Source organism: Rhea pennata, chromosome 4 (genome assembly GCF_028389875.1).
Source record: "Rhea pennata isolate bPtePen1 chromosome 4, bPtePen1.pri, whole genome shotgun sequence".
Classification (NCBI taxonomy): Eukaryota; Metazoa; Chordata; class Aves; order Rheiformes; family Rheidae; genus Rhea; species Rhea pennata.
Window position 1 is genome coordinate 11608875 of NC_084666.1, and position 14961 is coordinate 11623835.

General features: G+C 43.1%; 1 protein-coding gene across 1 annotated transcript; it reads right to left on the reverse strand.

Moving 5' to 3' along the window:
- Positions 1-341: 341 nt before the first annotated feature.
- On the reverse strand, positions 342-5877 carry GPR78 (G protein-coupled receptor 78). Its single transcript, XM_062574777.1, has 3 exons — positions 5210-5877; positions 4687-4800; positions 342-579 (listed from the first exon to the last, which is right to left on the reverse strand). The coding sequence occupies exons 1-3, from the start codon at positions 5875-5877 to the stop codon at positions 342-344; spliced, it is 1020 nt and encodes a 339-aa protein (XP_062430761.1).
- Between the last annotated feature and the right edge of the window lie 9084 nt (positions 5878-14961).

Genomic DNA, 14961 nt, shown 5'->3' on the forward strand with positions numbered 1-14961 from the left:
TCTATCTAAGCCGGCCGGATACCACGTGGGACGCTCAGTAAAATAGCAAGTCTTCATACACGAGACATTAAAGGTTCTCTAAGCTTCTCTAAAGGCTCGCTAAGCCTCTAAACCCCTCAAACCTACTCCATCCATTCAGGGCAATGCTTAGCCATATCTTATGCTGTCTGAAGACCACAGAAGGACTTTTCATGAAAGTCCACAATTATACTGCATTAATGCAGCTTTCACATGCCGGAGACTCTGTCGCTGTCCTTGTCTACTCAGCATGAGAGGAAAAAGGCAACTTTCCAGCAGCAGCAACTGCCTGTCTTACTCAGAGGGGAATGATTGTCATGTTGTTAGTTTGTTCTGTGCAAGCAGTAATCATTTTCAGTGTCGAGAGAGCTGTTGTAGCCTGACGAAGGATACAGATCCCTCTTAAGTATCCTATTGACAATGTTGATCAGAACTTTCTTGTATTGTTGACGTAAAAGTGAGTAAACAAATGGATCTGACGCAGCCTTACTGTAGGTGAGGCACTTGCTTATAATTCCCCAGTAGTAGTTTATGGTAACGAAAGGAAGGAGCTCTATCAACCTGTTAAACATCAACGAGAGAGGAAAATACTTGAGTATTATATTCACATGGAGCCCAGTGCTCAACTCATTCTTCAGGAAACACTAAAGTAACAATTATTTTCTTATAGTAAATGATCCCTGCAGAAAAAGACCCTGTACTTACTTACCACTTGCATCTTTCCTTGCATTCAATAAAGGCAAAGGTAACTCTCCTAGCAAGATCACCAAGAGACAACAATAACTCCCTCTACAGAGTGAGAGAAAAAGTATGCTTCCAATATTAATTCTCTCATATCGCAGAGATAAGAAAGTGCTGCAGCTTATTGCAACACTTTCTGAAGTTAGGGAGTTGCGTTGTTAAATGACAATAGTTAAAATCTTGGTGACATACTGATTACCCCTTTCCCATGGCAAAACTGAGACAGACGTGCAATTTTGGCTATAGGGGCTCACTCAACTAAGTTGCCTAAATACAGCTGCCTAGTGACATTTCGGCATATCCCTGCTTCCCATCAAACTGCTGCCCCTAGAATTTGTGGGTCTCATCTGCTGGTCTTCGTAGAGGTTTTGGATACCATACAGCACCTCAAATGAAGCCAGAAACCTGTTTCGTATGACTGGACTCCCCCTCAGATACAAAAGAATGAACCCTCATTGTACCACTGCTGTGAAATATCACATATGCAAAGAGAATCCATGTTAGTCGTTGTAGCTGTAGTACAAAGCACATCATGGCAGTATCTCAGAGAGATTTGAGTGGCATCTGCCATCCCACTGTATGCTCAGGAGCACAATTGCATCTACTTACCTGTGAAACTATTTGTGTGTACTTGGCTGACCACTAATTTGGCCAGGAAAAACAAGAAGACAACACTTTTATCATTGTTATATGGTCAGCCAGCTGTCTCCAGGCCATTGGCTGTGCTTCCCAGATGCAGCACCTCAGTTGACATGAGTGCATTAATCATGAGTGGAGAAACTGCAACTAAGTTAAAAAATTTTTCCACAGAAGTGAGAGGAACCAGACTATTCCAGCAAGTGCCTGGCACAGAGCACAGTGGCAGAGGGCAACCTCTCCAGGAAGGCGGAAAGAAAAGGGTGAGAGTTTTTATTACCTGTATGACTTCCGTGCAACATTTTGCATATATAAGAAAATACTATTTTGCCTTCATCAGAACCAGACAGCTCTCAATTAAAAGATAACTATGGTTATTTTATTACACAGATATAAGATAGGAAAAGTATTACCATGAGTTAAAATAGCACCATTTATACCCTAAAAAAATCACAGTTTGAAGATGTAAGATCAGAAGCTTTCAAAAGACTTGAAGTAACCTTTTGGCCTCTTCTCTTTCCAAAGTACAGAGTTCTCATTTTGTAAAGTGATGAATTTTATAGCTCTTCTGATCCCTCTGTATAGAAAAGCTGGCTTACCACTGCTAGTACTGAACTTTGCAACAGGTAATTGAACACTGACAGAAAGAAATCTGTTTTGTTTGTGTAAAAGTGAAATAATTCCTGTGGTAAATACATCTAAAAATCGGACAACTCCTACTTGAAGCTACTTGGAAAAAAATGCAGTAAATTCAAAATAGAGAGCATGTGAAGATACAAAATCCAAGGAATAGATAAATTTACCATAAATGACACCTGATGTGGTTTCTAAGTTTATCCCATCATGGATATCACCTTAATATAGGAAATATACACTTGATCTTTACAAACAATTTATGTTTTAATAAATATAATAAATAGCAAAGTAGGATTTCTTTCAGCTATGGAAATAGATGTGTTTTTGTGTGTTTCCTTTAATGTATTATGAGCCCAAATGTAATCTCATTGAAGCCAATAGAAAAGAAAATAGACTGATTTTAATAAGATAAGAGTCTTGGCCAAATCAAGTCCACCTTAGATGCATCTGAATGCATCTTAGTGTCATTTTCTTGATATCACTGATGTTGCAGCAAAGATGAAATTCATCTGTTGGCTTTTAGTGAACAGATGAATATGTTGCTAATGATCATAATCTCATCCACATTTCTGAAATTAGGAGCAACTGTCAAGCTCATAGCACAACCTGAGTCAGCAGGCCAAAGAGCAGGAAATACAGGAGGAGATCTGTCTCACTATCCCCACAGAGACTGCGGCAGTGGAACCCCCTAAAAAGCTGACTGAATGGAGTGTGAAGAAATGGGTATTCCAGTAAGTCCTGAGTCTCACTTCACCCCTCCCCCCCTAATTCTATCTAGTGGTGCCTGGACACTGCCTTGCCTTTGAGGCAAAGAGTCTTTGAGGATGTGCTCCCCAAATACCTCCCATTTTGCTGTCACTGAAATATTTCAGTCCTTGTAACCGAGACAGAAGCTGCACCTTGATACATGTATTTGCATAAACCAAGCCTCAGTGCTCTCTCTATTGATATATGCAGTGCCAGATCTGGGTTATCACACCCAGAAAATGTACCATCTCACATTTACCAAATGCAGGGTGTGGAGAACAAAGTAGTTTTTACTTCAGAAGTTTATAAAAAAATATCTCCACCTGGAAAAGTACTACAGTACTGGAATTTGCTGAGCAGGATAAAATTCAGATGGAAAGAAGATGGAAAAATCCATCCTTATCTTGATACAGAGGTAGATTCTCATCATGGAAAAAATGAACATAAAATGACTCATAATGTACTGAACAGTAATCAATTAACCTTTTAACTCTGCGATGTAATGCTAATATTTGTAACAATCCCTTCAACTGCAGGAAAAATGCAGTTATCCAGGCAATCTGTCAGCAAGCCTTTTCAATATATAAATGGAACTGAAAAATGTCATCCTTAAGATTAAAAAGCACCGTCATTTTTGCGCACTGATATGTTAATCTGTCCTTCTACCCCTGTAAGTAAAGGACAGTGACAATGGTCATATATGATTAATTCGTATGTGATTATGTAAAATCAATCTGCTAAAGCTGTCCAATTTTTGTAAGCCAGTGTTTCTGAAGACCCTGCCAGCTTGGCAGCAAACTTGAGAAAGCCCTCACCAGCATGGTTGTGCAGAATCATGGAATGATAAGGTTGGAAGGGACCTCTGGAGATCATCTAGTCCAACCCTCAGCATAGCCCATTTTGCAAGGCTAATGCACCTTACCAGATGGAAGTCAGTTCTCTCTTAAGTCAGTTTGCTCTTAAATGCACTGTGAAATGGTACAACATTTTAAAAAATCAATTGTGAAAACCATAGCTCATTTTAGTTTATAATGAAAGGCTAGATCCTGACGTGCTGCAACTCAGTATAGATACGTTGGCTTCCAACTTGCTGATTTATGCAAGCTTTAAAAATAATAACCATATGTTGTATAAAGACTATGCAAGTATGGAATGAGAATGCTGTGCGACTATTTAAAAAAGTATAAATCACCAAGGTGGAAGCCAAAGATTCTGACTGGCTGGGAGTCATGGTGTTTCATACACATTTTTAAAGTTTAAATATTACATTTCCTGGGAAATTACTATCACATCTCATCACAGGGCCGTGCAACGCCATTAGCGATATATTTACAAACAGTAATGTTTCCAGACAAAAAGCTTATCTATCAAGTTATCAGCTTGGACAATTTAAAATTCTCTCACTTCAGCTTCCAGTAGCAGTGAGCTTGGACTTATGCCTTGGATGAAAAAGAGCTGAGCTAATCAGGAAAAGCTGTCTGCCTTCCTCACCATTGCTTGGATTCTGCTAATAAGGTGGGGTGGTGAATCTTTAAACTGCCTTAATCTCCCACTGGCAGGTAATTAATTCCTGGTACTTGTCCTAAAAGCCTCTTGCTCTTGGCAGAGGCGCTCAGACCTAGTTGCAATGAGGAAAGGAGAGCTGGAGCCTGCCAAGACTCAGTATGAGCAGCGCTCGCAAGCCTTAGCTTGGCTTGCAGACGGGGTCAGCGTGTATGTGGTGGGTATGGTGTGTGTGCGTGTGAGTGTGCGTGTGTGTGCGCGCGTCTGCGCTGCACAGACCCGGGGCTCTGTCAGCCCAAATTTAGTCGGACCCCCCCAGGGCACCGGATCCTGCACCTCACAGGGCACGTCGATCCTGGAAAGTCTCCCACTCCACCCCGTCCCACCCCAGTAGGAGCTACTAACCTGGTGATAATGTAAGGACCAAAACAGATCACGAAAGACCCTATAAAAATACTGATTTTCTTGGTTGCCCGCTGCCTTCTCCGCTTCTGCTCATTAAGACAGCGCTGTTTCACACTGCAAAGGGAAAAAGCAATGGGTTAAGTCAGGAAGCGAGGCGAGCTCGCCCCAGTCAAGCTGAGAGGGGAAGGACCCGCAGCCCCGGTGCCGGCGAGGGCAGCCCTGGCCTCGCTGTGCCCGGAGGAGATCGCTGTCACCGAAGCAGCAGCTCTCTGTTAAAAGGGAGCTCGAGCACCTGGGAGTACCCGGCTTCCGGGACTAACATTCAAACAAAGACGTCTATACAAATGCACAAGACATTATCTACAGGCAAATTAGCAGCCTTTGAAATTGGAGACGGGAGGGTTCGCCGTGTGCCGGGGACGGGCAGGACCGCATGTAAGGGTGCTGCGGAGGCAGGACACCCTTTCCACCCTGGGATTCTGCAAGAGTCCCGAGACCGTGAATATGAACATGCACACGTTACCTGGGGTGGATGTCCACCAGCAAAACCAGAGTCTGCATGGTGATAATGTCTATCCGTTTGCAGTGGAACCGGGCGACTTTCAACACCTTTAAATAGGTGAAACACAAGATCACCAGTGATAGCATGAAACTGGTGGCGTGAAAGACGATGGTGAACACTGTAAACCTTCTCCGTTCCGTCTCTTCCTTCAGGTGCAAGGTGCAAGAGGCATAAACGCTGCTGTAATCTACCCACGAGTAAAATAAGGATACCAAGGGGAAGGTTAGGGAGTGGAGCCACGAGTAGCCCATGAGTATCACAGCGTCCTTATACCTCATTTTGCTGGTGTAGCTTAGGGGGAACACCACGGCAATCCACTTGTCGATGCTGAGCGCTGCCATGCTCAGCATCGTGTTGGAAGTGAGGAAAGTTTCCAGGAAACCCACTGCTTTGCAGACGCAGCCCCCGAGGGGTTGCTGGTTCCTCAGGATCCCCAGCAAAGTGAAAGGCATGTTCAGGACGGTGAGGAGCAGGTTGCAAAAAGACAAGTTCACCAGGAAAACCCCGGCGACTTGCTTGCGGATCTCCGTACTGTAGACGAAGCATAGCAGCACCAGGAGGTTGGAGAGCAGCGAGACAACCAGGACCAGCACGAGGAGCAACGCCAGCAGCACGCCTGCCAAGTCCATCTCTCAGCGGGCCGCCTGGAGCGGGCGAGGGCAGGAGGAAGGGGGCATCCGAGCCGGCACCGCAGCCTCGCCTGCCGCCGCCCGCGGCCGCCCGCGCATGTTGCCGGCGGCGCGGTGCGGGGCAGCGGCGAGCAGAGCCGGGGGAGCGGAGCCGGGAGGGCAGCGGCGAGCAGAGCCGGCGAGGGGAAAGGGGCCGCGGGGCGCGGGGCCGGGGCCGGGCCGCGGGGCTCGGTGCGCGCTGTCCGCGGTGCTGAAGCGGCCGCTGCCCCGACGGCTTCAGGCCGCGGGGCGCGGTGCCCCCCCGGCGGGCGCGGGCGCCCTCGCCATCGCCCGCCGCTGCGCTGCGCTGCGCTGCGCTGCGCTGCGCTCCGCCGGGCGCACGGCCTCCTTCAGGCACTGAGCATCTTCCCCAGGTGCCCAGCCCCTGAAATACTCCAGCCCCGGAGCCTCCCGCGGCGACTCATGCGCAGACCAGCGGCGGCGAGGCACAGGCTCAGCTAGGGATCGCGGAGTCGGGCTGATCCACTCCCGGACCAAAGGCGAGAGCAACAGGAAGCCCAACTTTTCCGCTAATGCGCAGCTCAAGAAGGATCTGAGCCGGCGACGAGTTGCTAATAGTTTAATCCTTGTGCTATGCCCAGGCGCATCCTGAGTGCGCCGATCGGATCCAGCAATCCTGCATCTTTTAGCAAAGCTGGCGCCTATGGCTCTTGGAAGGTATTTTTCCCCTCTCCGTCTGAGGGCTTCCTTGCCCCCCCTCTTTGATTTTCTAGAGGAACTGCGGCCCTCCGGGTATTTACACCGTCCCATCGACCAGCAATAAGGTGAAGGAAGCTGTTTGTTTGGAGACTTCTCTTTTGCCACTCAGACTGGCACTTTTATTGCCCCGGCTGACTGAATAAGTACCTACATTAGGGCAGTGCTGGCAGGTTCTTTGAAAACCTAAAGTCTCTTAGCGTTTTCTGTTACACTGTTAGCATGACACCGAGGTGATAAGAAAGGGTCTTTATCAGATCGTAGCAAGAGCCGAAATGACAGACATGAAAGACTCTAGAAATTCACCTTCGCCACCTGTCAAAAAGGTGGATCACACGGCTAATGCCCAAATGTGTCATAAATCTGCCTTAGGTTTAAAAAGGGGGGGGGGAGGGGGATAAGTTTTGTGGCATCAAAGCACTGGTACAGAAATAAGATGTCATGTCTAATCACTGTCAGATTTTACAGCTGATTGCCAGAAATGACTTGAAGAAAATGAAGAAAAAGTAGTTTGCCTTCCATCAGAAATGACCATTAATATCCCAAGAAAATGCTTCATTACATATATTGTGCTTACCTTGTAGCCTTGTCACGCAAGTGTGGCCACTGTGTGAACAACTGTGCATAAAACTGCTTTAGAAGGCCTGAAGGCAAAGGGTTCTTTTTCCATCAGCAGCTATAAGTTTTAGACTGAGCTCTAATTTAAAAGGTTGCCATGGTAAGTTATATGTTTTAAAGAAAGAGCAAAGCAACAAGACATAAGATGTATTATTTGGAAAAGAACCAGTACAGTATTATTCCTCAGGACAAGATGGAAACAAGGGAAATGTTTTCTCTAATTAGAAAGATGTTATTTCCAAAGTCACTCACAGTGGATACTTTGACTGTGTTTACACTTGACAAATAAAAATCTAATATATAGCTGTATAAGCATTTGAGAAAAAACAATCTGTAAAAGCGTGCTAATACTAGTTCTCTCAGAGTTTGCTTATTTCTGTCTTCAAGGAATAAACATTGAAGAACCTGAAACTGCACAGAGGGCCAGGAACTCTGGATCATCATATCAGAAGCTTGTTTTATCCATGCAGAAGAGAGGCCCTATAATTACTCCCTCTCCTACAGCAGCAATTATTAGGGTTCCCATCTTGTTAGAACCCATCTATAGCCTACCTCTTATTTAATATTACTGCAATGTTATGGAGCTTTTCTGTTAGCCATCTGGGATCAGAGGTTCTCTGTTCAGTGATATTAGGTGGACAGATGCTATATTATTTTAACGTAGAGCCAACCTAGATGTGCTGTTTTCTTGCTGTGATAACTACCTGAGAAGCTGTTTCCTGATGGATCCAGACAGAAAGCAATCTCTATCTCTCTCTTTTCTACACATACACAGGCTTATAATTTCTCTAATATAGCCTTTTCATCTGAAGAATGAATTGTTTCTGAAAACTAATGGAAAAAGAACACATCAAAACATTATCAGGAAAAAAAATGGTGACAGGCAGTAGAAAACCAGGAAAAGCAGATTCTGGGGTTTATCATAGCTACTGTGAGCTGTACGGTCCCCTTCAGCAATGTCCAGGCTCAAAGAGCCCACTAGAGAAGACACTGTCAGATTTCCCCTGTTGGTTTTGGTGGACTTTTGCCACTGCAGAAAGTTAAGCATGTTCATAACTTCCTGTGGGATGCGAGTCCTGCGTTGACCCTTTCCTATTTACATACAGCAAGCCATAACACATCACATCAACAGCCTTTTAGTCTGATGATCAAGTACTGTTTTGTAGCTTACTTGACTGAAGGCAGTCTCCCATGTGAGTTCAGAAGGTTTGAACTTGCCCCTGGAGGACTGCAGCAGTATGCAATCTGTCACTGTAATCCCTGAAAACACATATATTCATTCATATTACCTTTATTCGTATAAGCAGTCATATGTAAATCCAAAACATTGGAGATTCTCATATATGTATGTGTATAAGTAAGATCAAGATCTTAGAGTATTTACTTTCATAATCAAGCAGACTGAAACTGGGGACTCCGGAGACTGCTGTAATACAAATAAGAAGTAGGGAGAGAAGAACTTGCAATTAATTATTATTTAATAGATATAGACTGTGTAGTTAACACGGATTAGGTACATACTTGAGCCTTTTATTCTAATAGATACATCATTCATTAAATCTACACATCAATCTGTTCTAAATATTGACCACAACTTATTGGATTTAATGGTTAATGGACTGTATTAATTGGAAAGGAGTAGGGAATGGTTCAGATTCCCTTTTAGTTTCACTCCAGGAGAGATGTGTCATGCAAATTCCAATACAGATCACAGCTGAGCATAATTCAGCTCTAATCAATGTATTTTGCAATGGCTAGGAACACATTTACTTTGGTCCAAAATTTAAGAACACACCATGGAAGAAAGAGATCTCAAGCAAATTACCTGAAATAATTTGCAAGTACAAAAAAGAGCAACCCTTTCCCCCAGCCTGTTTTATGATAGGCTGGGGGGGGGGGGGAGAGAAATTAATTTATGCTAACCAATATAGGGGGAAATGGAGTGACTCATACAATTGATATTAAGAACAAAGCTTTTCATTTCTATGTCACTAGCTAAAAAGTGATGCATAACAAAAGTGGGCAAGAGTGGTTAGCACCTATCAGACTTTTCAGTATGCTCTGTGAACTGCCTTGGTATTCATAGTTCCCACAAGCGTGTGGAAATATCTTCTTACCATTGCAACAGCAGCAGCATGTTATTGTTGTCAGGTTACCTTGGACCGCTTGAGTGAAGCCATGGTCTTTCAACCTGCCAATACTCAGCAACAACTTCACAATTTTATTTTATTCTCTGTTTTCAGAGTTCTGCTTTATGATGATTGGAAGTATAAGGTCTTTGAGCAAGTAGTGCATCCTTACCCACTAGGTAATTCTTTATGCCACAGCAAAACAAACAAGCAAATAGATAATAGTAATACAATAACCGACATGCAGTTAGTCTCTTCAGAAAAGATGCAAGACCTGACTCATCAGTTTAATATCATTCTATTACAGTGTTCCTGTGGCAAAATTCCAGTGGGCACATTTACTACCTGTGTATTATCTTTCTCATAAAGTTGTTCCTAAAATGGAATAAAGCCAAATTGAAAGTTCTGTAGAACGATGCTTTGCAGGAAAAAATATGTGTATTTATCACAAATATCTGGGAAGGGAGAAAAGCAAAAGAAATATGAAGCTTAACAAAGAAGTAGTTCTGCAGAATGAATTTACTTCAGAAATACGTAAATATTATAGTGAGGACTGGCTTAAATATTATAGTGAGGACTCTCATAGTTCAACAGAAATCTTTCTGCTGTTTTAAAATTAAACACTATGCAAAAACCTTTCAGTTCATGTTTCCATTAATGCAAACTTGACATATTTCTAGAGTGTACAACATTGACCTCAAAATAATTCAAGTAGAAAATATTTGATTTTGGAAAATGGAGTTAAGGTTTCAAGAAAGTCGTAAAAATACCACAAGAATAATCTATTTAATTATTTTTCTTAATGGAAAAGTAGGTACATAGATATTGGAGGATGAAAGGAAAGCAATATTCTCAGAATTCCAACTAGTTTTAGCTGAGATACCATTATAAAAATAAATATGTAGGTATATGCGTCAGCATCTTCTTTTTCTCCCACCAATTCATTTTGTCTTTATTTCACCATACGAGGAATTAGGTAGAACCAAAATTCTGGACTGCAAGATTCAGTTTCGAACTAAAGCTGTCTGGAATTTTTCCTAGAGTACTGGAAAAATATCCTGTTCTACTGAGTAGCAAAATATATTGGCTTCTGTGAAGTTCTTGTCAGGAGGTAAACAGATACTAACTAGTTTTTGCACCCAACAACTTTATGGCTGTGGTGCAGGTCTGAGATATTGATGGAGGAATACTGTGCCCTGAAACGAACAGAGCAGGAACTTGAGCCTCTCTCTTTACAACACAATGTCACAGCCTTCAAAAATACACAAGCCAGACCAATTCTTTTCTCAAAATAGTTTTGCAGTAAAGTTGCTTCTGATTTAATGGAATATTCAGGACTTGGGCTATAACTGGCATTTTTCATTTTACAGAGGTACCTTTCTTCTGGAGTCAGTAGAAAAAAATAGGACAGTCAGTGGATTTCTATTAAATTCCATAGAGAAGATATGAGAGAATACATATCTTGCCTTCATTTTCATTTGTTTTGTCCAATAGCATATTTTCTGAGCATATGATATGCAACATATGATAGATTTTAAATCTGATAGGAATAAAGATTAAAGTACTTTTTTCCTGCTATTTTGTCACAGTGCCTCACAAATACAGTGGTTCATACTATACCAGCCTGTTATAAAACTTATCAAAGCTGCAGGCATGTGGATGGAATTCCCAGGAGTCTTTTACTGGCATTTTCTACAAATGTTACAATGTTTAGCGCTCCCAGGGGCCAGCAAACACTAAATGGCATTTTTTTTCAGAAACTGCTGTGGCAATTTATTTGCCAGTGAAGTTCCAGGAGCCAGTCTATGGAAAAACACACGCACACACACACAAAAACACAGCATGTGTTCTTCTTTGCTGTAGAAATTCTCATTTTTCTGCCTTATTTCTTCTAAATTCCCCACACATCTTGCACAGAAGGTTTGATTCTGCTTTCCTCAAGTCAGTGCAAACCCAAGGCAAGTCCCTTCATGCCACTGGGGAAACCAAAGCGGTGTAAATGGAAGCAATAAAATGCAAGGCTAAGATGAAGCTTCAACTCTGGGGGCCATTTTGGCTACAACTATTTACGTACGGAGCACCCTCAGCAAACACGTCAACAAAAATTTAACCCCCACGCTCTGCTGTTTGAGGGCTGGTTTGACAGAGATGAGTGCCGAGCCGCACGGGGACAGAGAGGGGCAGACAACTCGCCCTTTGCTTGGCTGCGGAGGAAGGCTGCACGCGCGGCGTTAGCAGCTGTTTGCTGAGCTGTGTGCCCGGGAAGGGTTGAAAGCAGCCCTATGAACGAGGAGCGGAGAGAGCCGGGCTCGCAGGGTGGACAAGCCCCAGTGGGTTGAGCTGGGTGGGCTCGGAGTAGCCACAGCGGGGCAAATTGCTCCTGGGCAATGGCCGAGCGAGCGCCTCTGGGCAGCACAGCCCTGCAAGTTCCCTCCTGCGGGACCACTGCGTCGCGTAGCTTATCCCTCGTAAGACATGCAGCAGTCTAGTGCTCATAATGCAGGGCAACTAAACCACTGCTCTGCACCGTACAGAACTAACCCTGCTTCTGCTGCAGCCCTTTAGCCTTCACACATCAACCTTTCTGTGGTAGGCTCTTGCCCAAGTGCCTTCAGCAATAGTTTGCCTTCCCCTAAGCTATCACTGCAGAGTGGTTTCTTCACACCCCCGCTAACAGGTACAGCTTCTGTTGGAGAAAGTAATCAACTAGCACCATCTGCTCTGAGGAATAAATAGCAAGATATCTTCTATAACAATTCTGTAATATCTAGGTACTGTCCTCCCATCACATCCATCCTCTTCCCCTGCCCACCCACCCATCTTCCACCCCCACATCCATGCACAGGAACATGCTCTTGTGGAAAAGCTCAGGCTCAGAAGTGACTTCACTCAAAGAAATTGGAATTGACAGGTAATAAATAGGTCTGTGCTATGCTACTTTCATAAAAATACTCTCTGTGGCTAACACATTTAAATGTGAACGTGGGTTATTGTGCACGCACAGCTATCTCTATTATCATGCACCTTTCACTGTGTGTTTCACTGAGTGTATTAAAAAAAAACACACAACAAAAAGCCCCCTTTCATTAGTGTAAAGACAGAAAAATCAAGGAACTGCCAGGACAAAGGTGACTCTCTGCACACAGCAAACTCCGTGCACTGGCATAGCAGTGGCTCCCAGAGCAAGTGACGTTGCTTAGGAACAACAACAACATGTAGCCCCAAATCACCCCCTCCAAGCTTGCTGGAAGAGAGACTCAGTCTCCCCCAAGAAGTGTAGGAGTGAAGAGCATAGCTCCCTTTTGTGGGTTTTGCTCTCACCCTTCCCTGGAATGGAGATTCATCTGGAGGATGTGGGACAACTTAGTCCCCAGTTGTGCCTGGAGCCCTACCACAAACACTGCCAGGGTCAGTAGGACGTTCAGCCTCACAGAAGTGGGGAACTGAGCCATATCCAGGGGGATGATGATCCTCTAATGCCACCTCTCGCCCAGCTGTACACCTGCATTTGCCTTCCTATGCAGAAGACCACAGGAAAAGCTCCCTTCCCCAAATGCTATATTCGAATAACTGCACTGACCCATCATGTGTCTATGGGAGTAGGGACTGGGTGACCTTGGCCTGGCCTCCCAGTTATTTGCCATGTACTGTTTTTGCATGTTGCTTCCTCAGACCTTGGTCATGAAGGAAGGTAATAGGTGTATGTGGTTTTCTTAGATAGCAAAGTAAGAAATGCCACATGTTCCTTCTCTCAGCAAGGGTCTAGGAAATCACACACTGCTGAGGGACCTCCCTGGAGTCAAAACGCCTTCCACTTCACTCTCCGTTCTGCCTGGCTAGGCGGCACAACTGCTCCAAGAGTCCTGGAAAACTTACCCCATGCTCTGTTTGACCTCCAGTTTGGCACTTGATACAAATCAGCTATTCTCAGAGTGGCATTTTTTTTCCAGATCATGCTAATAAAATCCCTTGAGTTTTGTAGCCGAGAAACTTTTGCAATTTCTTTGGAGGTACCCTGCAGATTATGAATTTATTCTGAATTATTATTTTATGTAATCACATTTATTTTTTGTTCCTTCTGCAGGTCTTTTTAAGGTATTTTCTCCTTCTTCAGTCTCCAGCCTTTGACTGCTGCACCTGACAGCAGGTGAGGGCAGGGGCAGACCTCCCGCAGGAGTCCTAGTGGTCTACAGAGAGTACAGCTCTACTGCAGAGCTGCTACCACTGATCTTGACAACGTATTGACCTTCCAAATTGCTGGCCTCAATAACCAAGACACGATCAGTATTTCTTATTGTTTATGAATTGATATATCTAGTAAAAGTGTGTCAGCAGCAGCTCTTTAAGTTGTTTGTATAAAGCCTTCTCTATTCTTTAAGATTATGTATGTACCATATCTTTCTAACTGCCTTGCATAATTGCATTTGAAAACAAGCTGTTTTTAACTTTAAACCACTTTAATGCTTAATAGCATAAAAGACAGCCTTGCTCTGAAAGCTGTATTGTACTCTTTAAATTAGCTAGTGTTAAAAATCAATAGTCAAGGTATATTAAGTAGATTTATAGATCATAAAAACAAATAAAGGGAACTGTTGTGATCATTTATTATGACATTCTGTCAAAGAATGGCTATGGTATTATTTTGTTTGGACTACAGCATAAATTAAAAAAGAAAAAAAAAATCAATCGATGGACAAAAAAGTCTTACGCACGGAATCTATAGCAGAGATTCTACCGAATTTGTCCTGGGTTATTGCTCTCCTAGTTAAACAGTGCAGAGCTCATTTCTGAACTGAGCGTGTGCAGCTTAAGCTTCATCTTTTGCCTTTCTTTGCCAGATTGAAGAGTTTACCTAAAATCTACTACTGCAAATTAACAGATTAATCCACAATCCTTAATTTGAGCCCTCTCCTGCTCAGTATGCATCTTCAACAGTGAAATCAGCACAGCCTCCCACTTAGACTGCCTGTAATACCCACTACATTTATTCTGGAGAAGCCTTATTAGATCCTGAAGACTTATATGAAACTACATCATACTGTGCCATCACATATAGCTGATTTTCAATTGTGACCCCCAAATCCTTTTTACAGTACTCTCTTCCCAAGTCCAGAGGAATCCTTCTTGTAAACGTAAGCTGATGGAATTTGCATACAGGTATGATTTTTATCTTGGCTGTTTAAAAGCATACAGTGTTTACTGCTTTTCATTTAAGTGAGTGATCTAGATCAGCCCAGGTCATAGACCTCTCCTCTTTGTTGTTTACTTATCTCCATCTTCCTTTTGTCAGTGATCTTCTGTTGTCTCCCAAGTCCCTGACCAAAATATTAAATATCACAGACCAAAGCCAATTCCCCATGACATTCTCTAAGAAAAATACTTGTTTGATGGTATTTCTCAGTTCAGACTTGGACTTTATGTAAATTGATTTTTAGAGTAGCTAGCTCACAAATAAAAATTGACAACCTTATTTCATTGCTGGACAAAAAATATATTTTTATGAAACCAGTCTGAGATCTGGCCATTTATACATTCAGAATCTCCAAATGATATTTTTGAATATAAGCGACACATAACATGA

Bases quoted from the DNA above. Each gene is read 5' to 3' on its own strand.
- GPR78 (XM_062574777.1), bottom strand. From the start codon at position 5,877: ATGGACTTGGCAGGCGTGCTGCTGGCGTTGCTCCTCGTGCTGGTCCTG. The intron at 4,801-5,209 runs GTAACGTGTGCA...TTCCCTTTGCAG, and splicing joins CTGGTGGACATCCACCCCAG to TGTGAAACAGCGCTGTCTTA. The intron at 580-4,686 runs GTTAGTAGCTCC...GATGTTTAACAG, and splicing joins GGTCCTTACATTATCACCAG to GTTGATAGAGCTCCTTCCTT.